The sequence below is a fragment of the Charadrius vociferus genome, unplaced genomic scaffold (assembly GCF_000708025.1).
Source record: "Charadrius vociferus isolate BGI_N301 unplaced genomic scaffold, ASM70802v2 scaffold342, whole genome shotgun sequence".
NCBI lineage: Eukaryota > Metazoa > Chordata > Aves > Charadriiformes > Charadriidae > Charadrius > Charadrius vociferus.
Genome location: NW_009647231.1, coordinates 979397 through 995854, shown reverse-complemented (window position 1 = coordinate 995854; position 16458 = coordinate 979397). Strand labels below are relative to the sequence as shown.

Here is a 16458-nt window from a genome sequence, read left to right as displayed (position 1 = left end):
AATGCCAGATCTAGATCAATGCATTCTCTGAAAAATGTGTGTTTTATGCTAGGGTAAGGTAGCAGAATTCTTTTTGAAACATGTTCAAGATATACTAAGGATATAGAAATCTCCAACAGAAGTTGCTATATTTTTCTTTGTAAAGCACAAATTTTTAAAATCATAGAATCGTAGAATGGTTAGAAACTGGTATAGCCAGGTAGCCTGTATATTTATAAGGCAAACCTAAAGTTAAAGTAATTCTACTGCATCTATAGCCATGCTGAGACTAATAGAAACAGGAACCAAGGGAAGAAAATTCCTGACTTGGTTATATGGTCGTAGGCAGAACAAAATATTTTTTTGGTGTTTTCTTCTGTGTGCCATGTAATATTGCCTCCTCTGCCTTATTATACAGTTTTCCACATCTCTTCCCTACGAACAAATTTGCTTTACTGGAACCCTTAGAGTGCAACACCTTGAGGCAAGATGGGTTGTTACACAGTCTTGTATTCAGTATTGCCTCTCTTGTCTTTCTTTGCATAGGGAACTATGAAAAAAACAGACACAAACCACTGAACTATTAGCAACTGTCTTATCTGTATACTGACAATGTAAAGATCTGGTTCTCAGAACAAATGCCTGGCAGCCAATCATAATAATAATATAGGAAATAATGATGTTTACTTATTAAAAGGTTAATGTAGCTGATTCTAATGAGCTTTCTTCTTCAGTACACATATACTTCAGTACACATATACTTCAGTACACATATACTTCAGTACACTGTCATTTAATAAACTGACATATAAATGAGCCAGTATTTTGAGACTGGATGAGACTCTGAAAAATTATATGTTGCCTATATTTACTTGCTGCAACAAAATTTTCTTTCACTTTAGTTTCACCCTTTATGCCTCCAGCCATGTGTACATTCTCATGAGAATCACTGAGGAGAGAAATATTAACACCACAAACTCCATATTTGAGTGAAAAATGGGAAAAGAATGAATGGTGTGTAAAGAGGAACATCTTTTATAAGATTATCTAATATAGTTAGCAAATTTTAAGGTTTTCAAGTCCTCCTTCAAGTCTACGACAGAATCAGAAAGTAACTTTACATTATTTCTGTACGCTTAACTTGTTCAAGTTAAGTAGATCGTATGAGAGGGAAAGTAGCTGTTACCTGTGGAATAGGATGGGACTGTGAATAATGGAACCTTTGTAATTGTGTCAAACTATTCATGGAAGGAAATTCACAGTCAAAACCTTTGCAATAGACAGTGGAGTGTACAAGCTATGCTAGTCCGTTTAGGAGGAAAGCTACCACTCAACTTTAATAAAATAGCTCAAATTTTGTGCTTTTAGTGACCATATTTATCAACTGTATTTGCAGAATTCTTTCTGGTAACAACCATATTTGAGAATGCAGCATCATGTGTGAATACTTTGTCAGTCCTGTCTTCCTATTTCACAAATAGAAGGAGCAGCACAGTGTGTTAGTGTTGACTGAAACAGTTTATCGCCACTGGCTGAGATAAGTGAAGTACTTACACCACAATTGTGCTCAAATATGAGTTTCAGTTATCACAATGATATGCTTTGCTTTATGCACTTTATGTTGATGTTACGTTGGTTTGCACCAGTTTTAGTTAATAAGATGCCATTTATTCAACATATATGTTTTTGTTTTAATCTGCATTTATGTTTAATGTTTATGCATTTATATACTGAATTATGAAATACTTCAGTAGGAAACAAACTGAAAAACTCCATAGTATATCTATGCAATAGGCCTTGTGAAAAAATTCTTTATTTCTGAAAGTGTTACTTAGTTTATTTTTTAATGCACCTAGTCTGATTATTGTTGTATTTCTATTTTTAATCTCTCAGTAGATTAAAGCATAAAAATCCTGTTGTATTTCCGGTGCTCAAAAGATCATGTGTTGTGTTGATTTAATATTTGCGAAAATATTTCATAGACTACTAAATACTCATTCAAGTTTTATATTATTGCCTTAAAGTAGGCACTGCAAAAAAATAGCTCTCTCTTTATAAGTAATATATTTAGAAGAAATTATTTCGTGTCAGTCTTTAAGAGAAAAGTAAGGAGACTCAGCAAACTGGTTGGTGTGAGTCCATCAAAATTCTTAGCTTCAATCCTAATATTCCTGCTTTTCCACTAGTCTGAGGTGACTCAATAGTAGCAGCTGAACTCTGAACACTGATGGTCTGCTATTCAAAGGTGTCAGCATTACAGTCATAAGGGAAGTAAGGACCAGTATTTGCTCTGCCAATGATGTCTTGTGGGTCTCAAAGGAATACCTTATTTCTTTGTTGAAAATTCTGACTTTGACCTGTAAATACATCTATGTATAAAGTGAAATGGTTATTCAAGTGCCGTGTTTTTTTCTGCGTAAAAAGCTGATGCAGTAAGACTTTGGTAGGCATGTGGCATACATCATTATGTCTTTACAAGTACATTTGGTTAGTTGAATTAGTTTTTTAGTAATTGTTTCTTTACTTCTTCTAATTTCTGAATTGTTGGAGTAGGCAGGGTAGAGTCTTGGTGATGACTTTCTGATTGCTGGAGCTACTATAACAGATGTTGTTAGTCTTGTTCCCACTTGAGGAAGGTGGAGATGACAGCTTTGACAGCACAATACTTTCAGTAATGGTTCTTTAATTATACAGTGCTTGCTGTAAGTTCAACAACATTTTTTAGACTGAATGCAGGTTTTCCTGTCAATTATAGCTTTTAGGTCCACTTTAGGTGTATATATTTTTAACAGACTTTATTTGCAACCTGGGTTATCTTCTTCATTCTGACTGACAAGTTATTTTAACTAAATTCATTCCATACTATGTTTTCGGCAGAATTAATTGCTATTAAGGAGATAAAGATGAGAATGGTGCTGTAAAGAAACAGGTAATTAAAGGCTTCTGGAACTTCAGGCAGAGTAATCTGAACTACTCTACTACTCCCAGTTGACAAAAATTATATAAGACATGACAGCATAGTTGCTGATCCAGAATGTGTTGAAGTCAATGGAAAGATTCCCATTGAATTCAGTCTGGACTGGGGCCACAATAAATGCTGTAATGAACTTGGACCCACTAACCTAATGCAACTTGGAAAATAATGCCTGCTTTTCTAAGTTGTAAAAGTAACAGTTCTTTCCCATCTAATTCTCACTTTCTGTCTGTTCCTCATCAATTCTGATTTTTAATTTTTGTGTCTTCACACACTATGCAAGTACATTAATTACATTAGTTTTCTGTAATTATATAGTATCGTTTTTATTTTGTCTACAGAGACTTAGGAAGGTATTTTTTTTTATTTTTTCAGCTAGTACCATTTCAAATTTGATAATCAAGTAGAGAAAACGTGGCATACCTTGCTGTCATTTCTTTAAGTCTATTTTATAGATGCAATGTTAACAAAGCCAATTTCATAGAAGATGTAAGGAGATACAAAAGGAGCTGTAGTTGTAAGCCTATTATGGACGTGAATGGTGTGTGCTATAAATAGTTATAAACAGTAGTCAGAGTAGTCTGTTTTATGCTTGTATGCTGTAGTGACTATTTTATGGCTACACTGGTACTTTTCTTAGTAATTCATGTGCTGATAGAAGTTACCATTCCTCCTCCCTTGCAGCTGTTTTTTAAACATAGTGATAGAAATACCTCTGACCAATATGTTGTACCAGTTTTAAATCTCCCTACTGACTTGCTGAGCTGTATTACAATAAACAGATGCTTGTCATTTGTTAAAATGTCTCTTAATAATTTGTTAATCTTTTGTAAATTAAAAAATCTGTTAAAACAGTGTGATTCTGAAAGAATTGTCCTGTAGCAAACACTTGAAGGTGCAGCTTTATTAGAGTGCAGTAACTATCTTCCAAGCACAAAATTAGTAGTACTGCTTATTTATTTGTATGACATGAGAGATTCCAATGAACGAGTCCTGTTTATACACAGAACCAGAAATTCTTCTGAAGAGTATAATTTCTTCTATGCATTAAAATAATTTTGGGCATTTATTGGAAATTTTCATGTACAGAGTTTAAACTTGATATTGTACTTGTTAGTTATCCGTACTAGAAAGTGAGCTTTAATTCCCAGAGGAAGTGCTTTGGCATAAGCTTACACTGTCTGTAGAGTAAGAACTCTGACACACATTGTTCCACCTGTGGTTTTTCCCACTGATGAATGATCATATTCACTTCATACTGCAGCTTCAGCCTGCAGCTGTCATTTTCTCATCTTGGCTAAGATGGAGTCTAGAGATCCAGTATGAAACTAAGAGTATACAGTACACATCGGATATCCCCTCTCATGGTAATATTACTCAGAAGTACATATAAATGTTTGTCCATTCAAATGCTTGTGCATTTAGGAGACTGGAGACCTTCAGGTCAGCTGTAGAGACTGCAATATGCTTACAAACATCACTACCTTATTTCTGAGTACCAGAAACTAGATTTTCTTAGTATTAATATTGCAGTGAGCCTTTCTATAGAGATGGCTTATCAGTATTTGAACATTATAGCTATACAATTTGACTTTTAATGCATTTTTAAGTGGTAAAAAGCTCCTACAGGTACATTAGTGATAAAAGGAAGACTAGGGAAAATGTGGGCCATCAGCAGAAGGAAATGGGAGACCTGGTCACCTGGGATATGGAGAAGTCTGAGGCACTCAGTGACTTTTTTGCCTGAGTCTTCACCAGCAAGGGCTCTAGCCACACCACCCAAGTCACAGAAGGCAAAGACAGGGACTGGGAGAATGAAGAACCGCCCACTGTAGGAGAAGATTGTGTTTGAGACCATCTAAGGAACCTGAAGGTGCACAAATCCATGGGACATGATGAGATGCCCCCACGGGTTCTGAAGGAAGTGGTGGATGAAGTTGCTAAGCCACTATCCATCATATTTGAGAAGTCATGACAGCCTGCTGAAGTTCCCACTGACTGGAAAAGGGGAAACAAAACGCCCATTTTGAAAAAGGGAAAAAAGGAAGACCCAGGGAATACAGGCCAGTCAGTCTCATCTCTGTGCCCAGCAAAATCACAGAGCTTATGTGTTTGCTTAAGTGTTTAATTGAACTGATCTTATACTTTCCCGGCATAATGGGTTAATTCACCCTGCTAAGAAGAGAATAACCTCTAAAGATCTTGAAAGTTATATAGCAAAACTGGTATAAAATAGGTATGTTTTAAGTGATTAACATTCACTTCATTTTACATGTGATATTTAAAAAAAGGACTCATTTCCATTCCTTTGGATCCACCTGATGTCAATAATAATACTTCCTGAACTTGTGTGCTAATTTCATACATCCAAGAAAGGTTTTTCTGAAGTAGGAGATGCGTAAAGAGAATGTTTGGAGGTGTATATTGTGTATTGGGCTGACATCTGCCATTTTAGCGCCAAGAAAGTTGCTGTTTATACTTCCAGTAAACAATGTTTCAAGTGTTCTCATTAATCGTAAAACAGCAACTTCTCTCCCTTACTCTTGCCTTTTTAACTCCCACAGTTTTCAAGGAATGCTTCAAGACACTGTCAAATCATTCAGTAATATAGATAACACATTGGAAATTCTTCTTCAACACATTGGAATACTTCTTCAATAAAATGGATTTTTTATATTATATTTATTATATTTATATTATTAGAATATGAATATATTTATTATATATTTATATATATTTTATATTCCTCAACAGAAACATTATGCCTAGGATGAGAAAAATAAATATATGCATAGTGAAATACTTACAAATTTGAATGAACTTCTGACAGCCAAAGTACCCAACTGGGTGGCAGTATCATCACATGATTTTGGCCTGGTTTAGTCATATATGCATCATCTTTTAACCAAAATATTATATGATACCAAAATATGGTATTTGAAATCATTGAAGTAACATCTTTGCAGTTCATGGGGAAGAAAGAGCAAAAAATGAAAAAAAGTTCTTTTGTAAAGGAGAAAATATTTGACAACCAGTGGAGTAAACATCCCATTTGTGGACTGTGGCAGAGGAGTTACAAGGAAGTAATATGCGACGTATTTTTTTCTCTTTGCGTTTAAATATTTTGCAGCCATGCCAGCTTCATTATTTGTGTATTTTTCTATGGTAATGTTCCACTCTCACATATATTACAGAGGTGGGATATAAAATACCTCAGTTTCTAGTGTCTTTACTAATGGAATTAAAAATAGAATAAAAAACTATTTTTAGTAACAATAAATGGTCATTTAGACAGTAGATTTTATGCAAATATATAACACAGAACATATGAATTTAGTTTACCAGATTATAAATAAGAATGTTATTTTTGCATTGCTTTCATCACAGTGATTGTGTTCAAGATTATTGCTCAGTAGCTGTACTCAATCACACAGAAAGTGTCATGTATGTTAAACTATGTTAGACTGAGAAATGCATGAGTGTGTAATTAGTATGTGCCTGTCCTAAGTGGCAAGTCACTGAACAGTGTGCTTACTATGTTCGTTCATTTTATCAGGTCTCAGAAGCAAGCTACGGAAAATCAAGATGGATCTGGGTTTTTTTGGCATTGTTTTAACATATGCTGCAAAATGGAAATGTTTTGAATCTTTACATTTTTGTCAGACAATAAAGTTTTAGCTTTGAGATTATAATTTATGGTGAATAAAAGCAAAGTGTGTGTAGGGTTTTTCCCCCTGTTTATGGTGTGTAAATGCAAAATTCAGATCAAGCTTTTTAAACTGTATGTTGGTAATTCAACATAGTCACAGGCAATGCTGTAGGAGGTAATGCTTCACAATGCAATTTGTTTGTGTGTGCAATTTCATATTTCATTTTTAGGCACCATAGAGCACTGGGACATGGTGTTTCAAATTTCTAAGGAAAACACCCTCTTCTTGGTATGAATTGTGTCTCTGTTAATGTTCATGCTAGAGAATAATCAAAAGACGAGACATCTGTATGCCTTTAACACATCGACTAAATAATTCTGTCTTCCTTTCCTGATACACTATGAACACTAGGAATTAGTATTTTGATTTACAGCTTAGGTAAATATCTGCTGGAGTTTCCAGTCACTCTGGGGACCAAAGAGAAACTTCCCTCAGCTGATTGCTATACGCAGAAACCAAACACAGGCAGTAGACTATGAATAAAGAGGACGCTCAGTTAGAATGTAGCAGCCACAGTTGATTTCATTTACGCTTTGCCATTCTATTCTGTGCTTCTCAAAATGTTTATGGTGAGTTACTTAACCACAAGTAGGAAGAGAATTACCAGAAGGATGTTCCACTTTCCTTCTTCTGATCCAACTTCAACAGGGTAGTAACAGCATAGCCAATTTTCTTGCTAGTCATTGTTCTTCTTCAATATATGGGAAAAGCCGGAGAAAAGATTTGCTGTACCTATGTCCTCAGAAGGTCTCAGTTACAGCCTCCTTGAGAACTGTGGTCAGGGTGGTGATATGAAGCAACCTAGCTGTAACTCCTTGGGGGCTTTAAGTGCTGCATGCGAGCATCTAATCTACAGTCTATACTCTGATAATTATCCAGAATGGTCTTTATTTCACCTCATATAGTCAAATAGGCATATTTAGTCCACCTCTGTGTTACAGTTCTTCTCTGATATGGAATTTATGTCTGATGGGATTATTCATCCCATCATGAAATACTTTTCTCAAATACAAGGGGTTATTTTCTTCTAAAGCTGCCTGTTTCTTTTAACAGGTTTAGACAGTTTAGATTTTTAGATTAGTTAAAGTTAGTTGAATTGAACCCTTCCAGAAATTGTGGAAGAGAAAAACAAGCAAATAACTTAAAGCAAGACATCTTTGTTACTTTTGTGTTCAAGTGGTAGCTGGGCTGTCAGAGTAACTAGTTTCTCATCATGCTTCTTCCATGATCCTTCGTGATCAATAGCATTGCATTATTCTTGTGCAGTATGCTCAGTTAGGGTCATGCCAATTGTTCAAGATAGATTGACACATTTCTACACTTAGTAGTGTAGAAATAGGAAAAGATATAGTGAAATTAAACAATGCACTGCTTGAGAGCCGTAAAAATCCTTTCATCAGAGAAACCACATTAGTACTGCTTATACTCAATATTCTTGCTATAAAGCAGGTGATAAGGATAATTTTGTAACTGAGATCAGTTGGTTTGCCTCTATTCAGGAAGCAATGAAGACAGTCCCTGTCCACAAAGAGCTTTAAGCCTAAAATTGAGAAGTTGATACTCAAGTCTCAGACACTCAAGCAGATACAGTGCTAGCAAATTTGGGGAAATTTGGTGCAGCTGGTGTTTTCATTTTTGTAATCTTTATGTATTAAAATTACAGTGAATTGAAGCTATAGGAAGTCTTGCCTGAATACAGGCTGGCTTCCCATCCATAATGAAATAAAAACCTAAACAATCTTTAATTGGAATGAATTTCAATTCATTTGTAAGGTTTAATTAATGTTTCTGCTAAGATTAAAATATCATGATGGTACAAGACCTCTCCTTCCCAAACTGAAAAAAACCCCATGATAAAAATACATATTTTTTCGTTTGTAGCACAAGTTGTTATATTGGAAGTCTTCATTATTATGTATGTTATGACCAGCATTTGGTTTTTTTAGACAGATAATTTAAAAAATACTGTGTACTTGTGCTTAGCCATTGCTCTAAAAAGATTACATATCACAAATCCAATAGTGCTTTGGGCTAATAAAGCAACAGGAACGCAGTGCTTATGGGATCCTGTTCTTAGGTCAGTCTTTAAAAAAAAAATGACTTTAGGATTTTTGACACATTTTACTCGTATTGGGCCAGTGTGGAATAAATTACTACAGGGCCAGCAAAATCGAGGTTATTAGATCCACTAAGACCAAGAATAAAGAAATGTGCTACAGAAATATTAAATGATTTAAGAAACAACCTTTGACTCTCATTGTGCAAATTAATTTTTGCTTAAGTAATTAGGTTTAGTAATTAAATTTAGTCTTAGTGATTGCTGTGTGAGTCAAGGTGTGATTTTCCTTCTTTGTGCTCTGGAAGGGTTTGATCCCAGTCTCTGCACCAACTTTTCTTAGCTATTTCTTAAACAGATAAGAACTGCCGGGCAGATTCAGACTAAAGGACTTGTCACAGAACTTACTCTCTGGTAATGGATAGGAGTATGTAGAAAAGATTTTTTTTCGCCTGTTATTTACTGCCAGATTCCGTCTGTCAGAGGTTTTGGGACTTCCTTAGCCAAAAATGCATGCTGGCCCATCCTATTTAATAGCCAGCAATGGACCAATTTTCTAGCAATTTTACAGCCCTTTTTGGAACAGAGTTTTACTGTTTTCATTTGCTACATCCTGTGACAAATTTCACAGTATGCACCATATGGAAAAAAAGCATGATTTCTTGTGAAACCTACTCAGTGCTAGTTTAACTGAGCGGCTCCTTACTACAGGAAAGGGGGGTGGCTGAAAATTGCATCCTTCCACATCAGTGTGACCTGTGTGAACAGAACTGCCATTCTTGCAGTGTCAGATAGCTGGGCGCGTTGGGTGCCAGGAGCAGAGCAGCAGTCAGTGCCCTTCGAGGAGACTCCTCCATCCTCAGCTTGCCCTGTCTTAAGTGTGCAAGTTGCTCATATTGCGTGACCCATCATAAGCTTTTCTCCATAATTTAAGTAGTGGAGAGATTTTAAAACATTTTGAAGGCATGTAACTGCTTGAGTATCAGTGTGTTTACATGTAAGCATCAACCATGGGTCTGTTTGTCAGCTGTTAGAAGTCAGTGTAAACTTTTTAGGCAGATTGGATGGTGTTTTGCATAGTCTGTAAGGCTGGTGCCTGGCATGGCAGGCAGAGGGTGGGCATCACAGGGCTCGGGGTTTGGGATTTGACAAGTCTGATACTCATATTGTTTTGAAGGGTATTTACAAGAAACAGTCACACCAGTTTCAGCCTGTGTCAGGATATACACAGTTTTGTTTTCTGTTAGTACTTCCAGCTTTCAAATTATAGTTTTCCAAGGTCTGTGTTGTTGGCAGTGCAACAGGGGTCACTCTGTTCCACATTTAATATATGTGTGTTTTATTTTTAATAAATGATTTGCCAAAAAAAAGTGTTTGCAAACTCTGGTCTTATAACTGCAAAGATCTTGGTAATACTTTTTCCTTTCCTGCATTTAATTTAAATCTGCTCTGCTAGTCCAGTAGGTGCTCATTATGTCTGCGGGAATGCTTCTTTGTATTTGGCCCATTTTTCTTTGTCATCAATTCCAACTACTCAGTAGTAACAGATGCAGCTTCATTGAATTTCTTTTATATACATTTTGCTTCTTTCCGCAGTAGAAAGTTTTATCCATTATCCAAATTGGGTTTGTGTCTTTCATGCTATTAGGATTATCAAGGATTTGCTGTGATCTTTTTAAAAGTATCTTGACTGTTGTACTTTTATCCAAATTATGGCTTGACTTGTACTTTTTAACATACCTCCAGTAAATTTCTCATATATCATCAAGTATGCTTTTTCAAGTCAGGATCAGTAATGCATAAACAGTCGTATTTTTCAGGTGTTTAAAGGCATCGTGGGAACATCTGGGTGGATAGGTATCCTTTGTGAATCTTGTTCTAGTGCTATAATTCATGTAATGTCCTTTAGTGTCTTCCCAGATTCAGAATTGCAGATATTTCAGAGTCGAAGGAACCATTTGATTGAAACATAATTAAGAGAACTCATATACACTGGAAGAAGCATGTTTTTATCAGTAGTCATGACTTTTATCTGTTTTAAACCTGATCCTTCAGCTGACCCTGATTAACAGTTACCCTGTTGAAGAAACACTAGGATCAAAATGAATACCATTCTGGCAATCTTCTTAAAAAGCCTATGGACTTTTTAAGACTGAGACTGATTACAGTTTCTCAGTGCCTTGCTGGAGTCTTCTGTAAGGCTTGTGTGACTGCCTGAATTATGAATGATTCACTAAGGACACAGTTTGAATTTTTGTTGTGTAAATGGGCAATAGCCTACAATGTGACCATCTTTTAACAGAAGTTTGTAGGTGTTACGCAATGGATCGATTTTTAAAAATTAATATAATTCAAACAAGGAAAAGTTACAGGAAAATAACCTCACTGACCATCCTCATAAAAAAATAAAATATGAAAGCAGATACTATCTTAAGCCATAAAAGAAACTGTAATATTTCCTGATATTCAACAATAGTAGTAGAGAAGCTGGTAGATTTTTTCTCCCCAAATAATGACCTCTGAAATAAAGGGTATATGTTTAGCTTACATTTTACTACTTTTTCTTTTTTTCAGAAGGTCTCGCTGTTTAAACAGGAAGTATTGTTTTATCATAACTTTTTAAATCATGATCATTTTTAATAGAGAAAAATTATATGATTTCATGGTTTTTTGCGGTGATGTTGAAAGAGGAGTGGATAGTTGGAAAAACTGTTCCATAGTGATTTGTCCTAGACAGTATTTGTCAAATGTTTGACACATTACAAAATAAGTCCAGATGTACTGTATTCAGTGAGGAGCCTGCTTAAAGCAGTATGTTGAAAGAGTATAGTTTTGTATACCTACCCTAAGAAAATAAGATAATAATGAGATAAATATACTAACGTTCTCTCCATCTTCTTGGGGAATTGACTGCAAAACAGCTTGCTCGTAACAGGGAAGATTTTGGAAATATTCTATAATTTTGCATCTTCCAGAAATAGAATTTTATGATAATGGATATGTTACCTGTAGTCTAGAAACTCCTACTTTCCATACAAGGGCTATCAGCAAGTACTGAATAATGGAGTCCTACCAGGCACTGACGAGATGGGGAATATTAAAGACAGTAGCAGAAAATAAAGAATGGAATAGGCTAACAAATATTCGTTTTAGGAGTAAAATATTTTTTGGTTTGGTTTGTTTTGGAAATAGTTTTTATGCATGGTTTCTTCTGCTGTTTGCAAGCATAAAGTTAAGCATGAGGGAGATACAAATAATCCATAATACTTGTTAGAAAAAGTGTGAAAAATATTTTGCAAAATGTAGTTTGTGGCTTAAGTAAAAAAAGCTTACACCTTGTTGATCTGTGTATAAGGCCTCAGCCAATTTACTTAATGGATTTTTTGTGGGGCTCCATGGAAAGAAATCCGGCTGTTTAATATAATCTGAAAAAAAAAATAGACACATCATGATTAATGAAAGCTACAAGAAAGATTTTCCAGGGATTGTGAAACCATGTTCCTTTTACAGTTAAATCCATTGTATCTGCCAGGTATTATCAAAGAATATAAGATTTATTTCAATTGCTAAAAATGGGATAAAATAGACTATTTATACAGCATTGTATGTGTCATCATTGAAGCACATCATCACAATAGAAAAAAAAATCTTGCTTTTGGGTGTTCTGAAGTCCCAGCTTGGGGGGCTGGAGCTGAGGAAGGGTTGCATACCCGGATAAGCTTCATTCTGTGATGAAGCTGTGAGACCCATGGCTGAGCATTTTTATTTATTGCAAATAAAGCATACCCATGCTTCCTTTTACCTTTGGATAGCCTAGTTGATACTTACATGTCTTATGATTCCTAACAAATGTGAAGACTTTTTCAGAAGCTTTTGCTATCTGAAGCTATAGAGATCTATCACACCAGGCATATACAAACAAGCAAAGAAAAGAAAAAAAAAGAAAGAGATAATTTTTGCTCCAGAGAATGATACATCAAGGTGTGTGGGATTTTGTCACCTAGGCATTGGCACTGAGAGCCATTTGTGATGTATGAGGGCAACTGCAACATCTGGCATGTACGACTTAGAGCAGATTGACATCTTTTCCAAAGGGTAGATCAGCTATCCCACAGCACCTTCAGTGACACCAGGGACGATTTCAGTTACCTACATTGCATTCGGGTGTTACTTTAGGTCCTGGGGCTACCCTGCAAAGCCTCCCCAGGTCTGTAACAAGAGCTTAGAAAGCTGACAGACTTCTTGGTACACATAGATTACACAGGGTGGAAGATAAATGATTAAACAGGCAAAGGAGGCTGAATAAAGGGTAAAGACAGCAATGTCTCAATAAATAAAAAATCTTGGTTAGCTGCCAGACTGATACATGATCACATTAGTTTTTAGGCACAGCAGGGTGTGATAAACTGCAGATGAGAATCTTTAAAATAGACACGTTTTTAAACCAAGGAATTAGCTTTACTAGGCTATCTTGTTGGCTTTAAATTTCATGTGATTATAGCGCTTGCTAATTAAGGATAAAATAATGAATAATATTGCAGGTAAGGGAAGACTTCCCATTTAAGGGAAAGTTTCAGAGAAAGGAGGAAGGCATTTGAATGAAATGTAGGTAGTTGAGAAAGTCAGATTGATGATGCTGAAAGAACGAAGGCAGTGGTAATGCTTGCAATAAACTTCATTTTTAAATATGAAGGAACACTGAATAAACCTTACATGAAATTTGATGTAAAAAAAACAAGGGGAACAAATTAACTGATGCAGAAGTGTAAGATGGTTCAACTCATGTATGGAGAGAAATCACTGAAGTGTGATGGATGCTTTGATTTTTAGCTATTCTGGCTAGAAATGTAATGCTATGTTTTATTGGCATTATAAGTACACATATGTTAAATACAAACCATTTAAAATAAGTTTTCTGGAAAAACAAAGAAAAGAAAATCTAGAATTGCAACCTCTTTTTCTTATTTCATATGAACAAAATGTTGCTTGATAGCTTTGCAAAGGACATCCCCAAAGGCAATTTTTTTCCATAGGCCAGTGAATCATGAGTTATTCCATAGCATTGATTCTGTTTCTCCCAGTGGGTGGCAGTTTTCCCATTTGTAGTAGTTCCAAACATTGTGTTTCCCTTAGTGGCAGAAAAATTGCATGATGAATCTGTTTCATATTAAGTTTTGATTAAACACAGGCATTTGTGATAATTTTAGTTTCGATATACTCTTCACAAAAATTACATTTTTATCTTACAAATGGAGTAAAACTAGTTGCATCTTCTCATGCTTTAAGGCAAGAATGCTTTTTTTGATAATTAGAGTAAAGTTTCTTTGATATTTTAGTGTTATGTCACCCTATTGAACATAACTTATTAAAAGTGCCTTATTACTCATGGCGGACAAAACAGTACTCAGATTCTGAGGATTTGTACTGCATGTGAAATCTCTGTTCAGGAGCAAGACACATTTCTAAAGCTTGGTTTGGCTTTTGACCTGTAAGTTAGGGAAGAAACTCAGAATATCTAAACTACTTTTTAACCTTCTAATCTTTTCTTTCTACCTTTTAATCTTCTGGGAAAGTGCAAATAATTCTAATCGGCATTACCAGGGATTATCCATGTAAAAGGAAGTAATAGATTGGGAATAGATAATGAGAAGAAAACCAAATTTAGTTTTTTAGGGATCCTGGAGCTCATCCTACAGAAATTAGTCTGTAATTACTGAACCATGGAAGCTATACAGGAGAATAACTCTCATGGGAAAAACTCATTCTTTATGACCAAATTAGCCACTTCATTCTCCTTCTTTTGTGCCAACTGACATGCGGAGAATAACTGAAAATCTCCACCCCATGTACTCTGGGAATCACTCACATTAGCATAAGTGATAGATTCATTCTTAGCTGAGTGAACGTCAGTGAGCCATAAGAGAATTTTAAGGGTCTGGACCAGCTCCCACTGAAAAAAAGAACCCAAGTTCTGTGTACTTCAGTAGTGCAGAGTCAATCAAAAGAAAAAAGAGGAAAAAAGAAATGACTTAGTTTTAGAATTGTTCTTTGACTTTTATCCTTCTTTGCCACTGATATAAAGGTAAAATTAAATGTCTTGTATTCACAATGTTTTTTAGCCAAGAAAGTTCAACAGATCTCAGTGGGACGTTGTGTTTCTTCCTTTAGGCATACCTATATAGTGGCAAATCATTCACTGTGTTGGATAAGTATGTGGAACCATCTTCTCTCAGCCCTGCAAATAGCATAGAATGTAACCATGGAAAGCTTTGGTACATCATTTCAGTACGAGAAGGTTGCTGCCTAGTGGGAGTTTTTTTCAGCATATATGAAGTTCTGTTTTGTGTCACGGGTACAGATATTTATAATTTAGTTTTATATTTTACAGCTACAGAAATTAACTGTTAAATAATTATACTGAGAACTCATGGACAGGTCTGAAAGTTCCTAAATGTGGTGATAAATATGCCCTATTTCCCATCTCTTTATTTGTGCAAATGATCTAAGATGGCTTTGGACAAAAGTTTAGCAAGAAGAGTTATGTTGCACTGTGTGAGTAGCAGTCTCAAAACAAGGCATTGTCTTCCAGTTCTTTTTATTATATTCTTTGATCTCTTCTTTTAATGATAGATACATTAGAATTTTCATGACCTGTAAAATATTCAGGATGTCATTGTTAACTCATGTGCCATTGACCAGTAAACTGTTTCTGCTTGATGCGGTCATTATTAACTAGAAGCTGGGTGTAAACTGCAACACAATGGAACTATCTTTTCCAAGCCAGCGTTGCACAGATGTAATCCATATGGAAACTATCAGGTTATTCCTGGTTGTTACATTCAGTTTTGTTGTTTTTTTTTTTTCCCCACAGAATGCATTTGTTTTGGTGGTGTTTGGATTAAAATGTAAAGTCTGTAAGCCAAATTCTTGCTGCAGATTAATGATGATACAAGAACAGTGTCTGTCCAATAAATTTGAATAATTTTACTTGAGAGAAGAAATAGATTAACTGAATGTAGACTACAGTTTTAAGTGTATATGGAGTTTAAGTATATATGGAGTTTTGTTTTAAAACTGAATTATGTTCAACTAAATGATCACTGCACAAAAACTGTGAGATATACTGTAGAGCTAAAATGAGCAATGATGCTGAGGAAATGACAGAGATGATCGAGTATTTATGAAGGTGGAAGCTGGCATACGTCAACTGTACTTATAGCTGTCTCTTGTGTTCTGTTACAATCACTGTATTTTAGACAGGAAAATGGGATTTGTCATACTCATGGTCCTATTGACCAGGACTTTTGCTCTATCTTATGTGGGAAATCTTATGGATAATGAAAAGTGGTCCTGTGTCACTCAGGGTTTTCAGTAAAACATTGCAGCCCTTGATGGGCAACTGGGAGCATGTGAGCCTGCCCAGCGGCAGCCATGGACGCCTAGCACGAAAGCACTGGGGAGTGACTGAGCATTAGCGTTGCACTGTATCCCAGATGAAATATTTTGCATGTTTCCAGCTGAAGCTCTTTTCTCTTATGCGTTTTTTTAATTTTCTATTTCCTGCCCATATTTTGAACCCCAATCCTATGGCAAATGTTAAATTTATGAGGACATGAAAGGGGGGTTATATATTATTTTCTGGAGAAACTATTCTATATATTTAAAAGGTTTTCTTTTTTCCCCTCAGGGAATTCCTGGAATCCCTGGAAATCAAGGAGCAAAAGGACAAAAGGTATTAT

At 35.5% G+C, this 16458-nt stretch overlaps 1 protein-coding gene across 1 annotated transcript in view; it reads left to right on the top strand.

Annotated features, from left to right (window-relative positions):
• The window catches only part of COL21A1 (collagen, type XXI, alpha 1), an 87093-nt gene that overhangs the window by 42812 nt on the left and 27823 nt on the right, over nucleotides 1–16458 (top strand). The window contains 1 exon segment of the mRNA XM_009879833.1: nucleotides 16407–16451. Coding sequence (XP_009878135.1) covers nucleotides 16407–16451 — 45 coding nt within the window.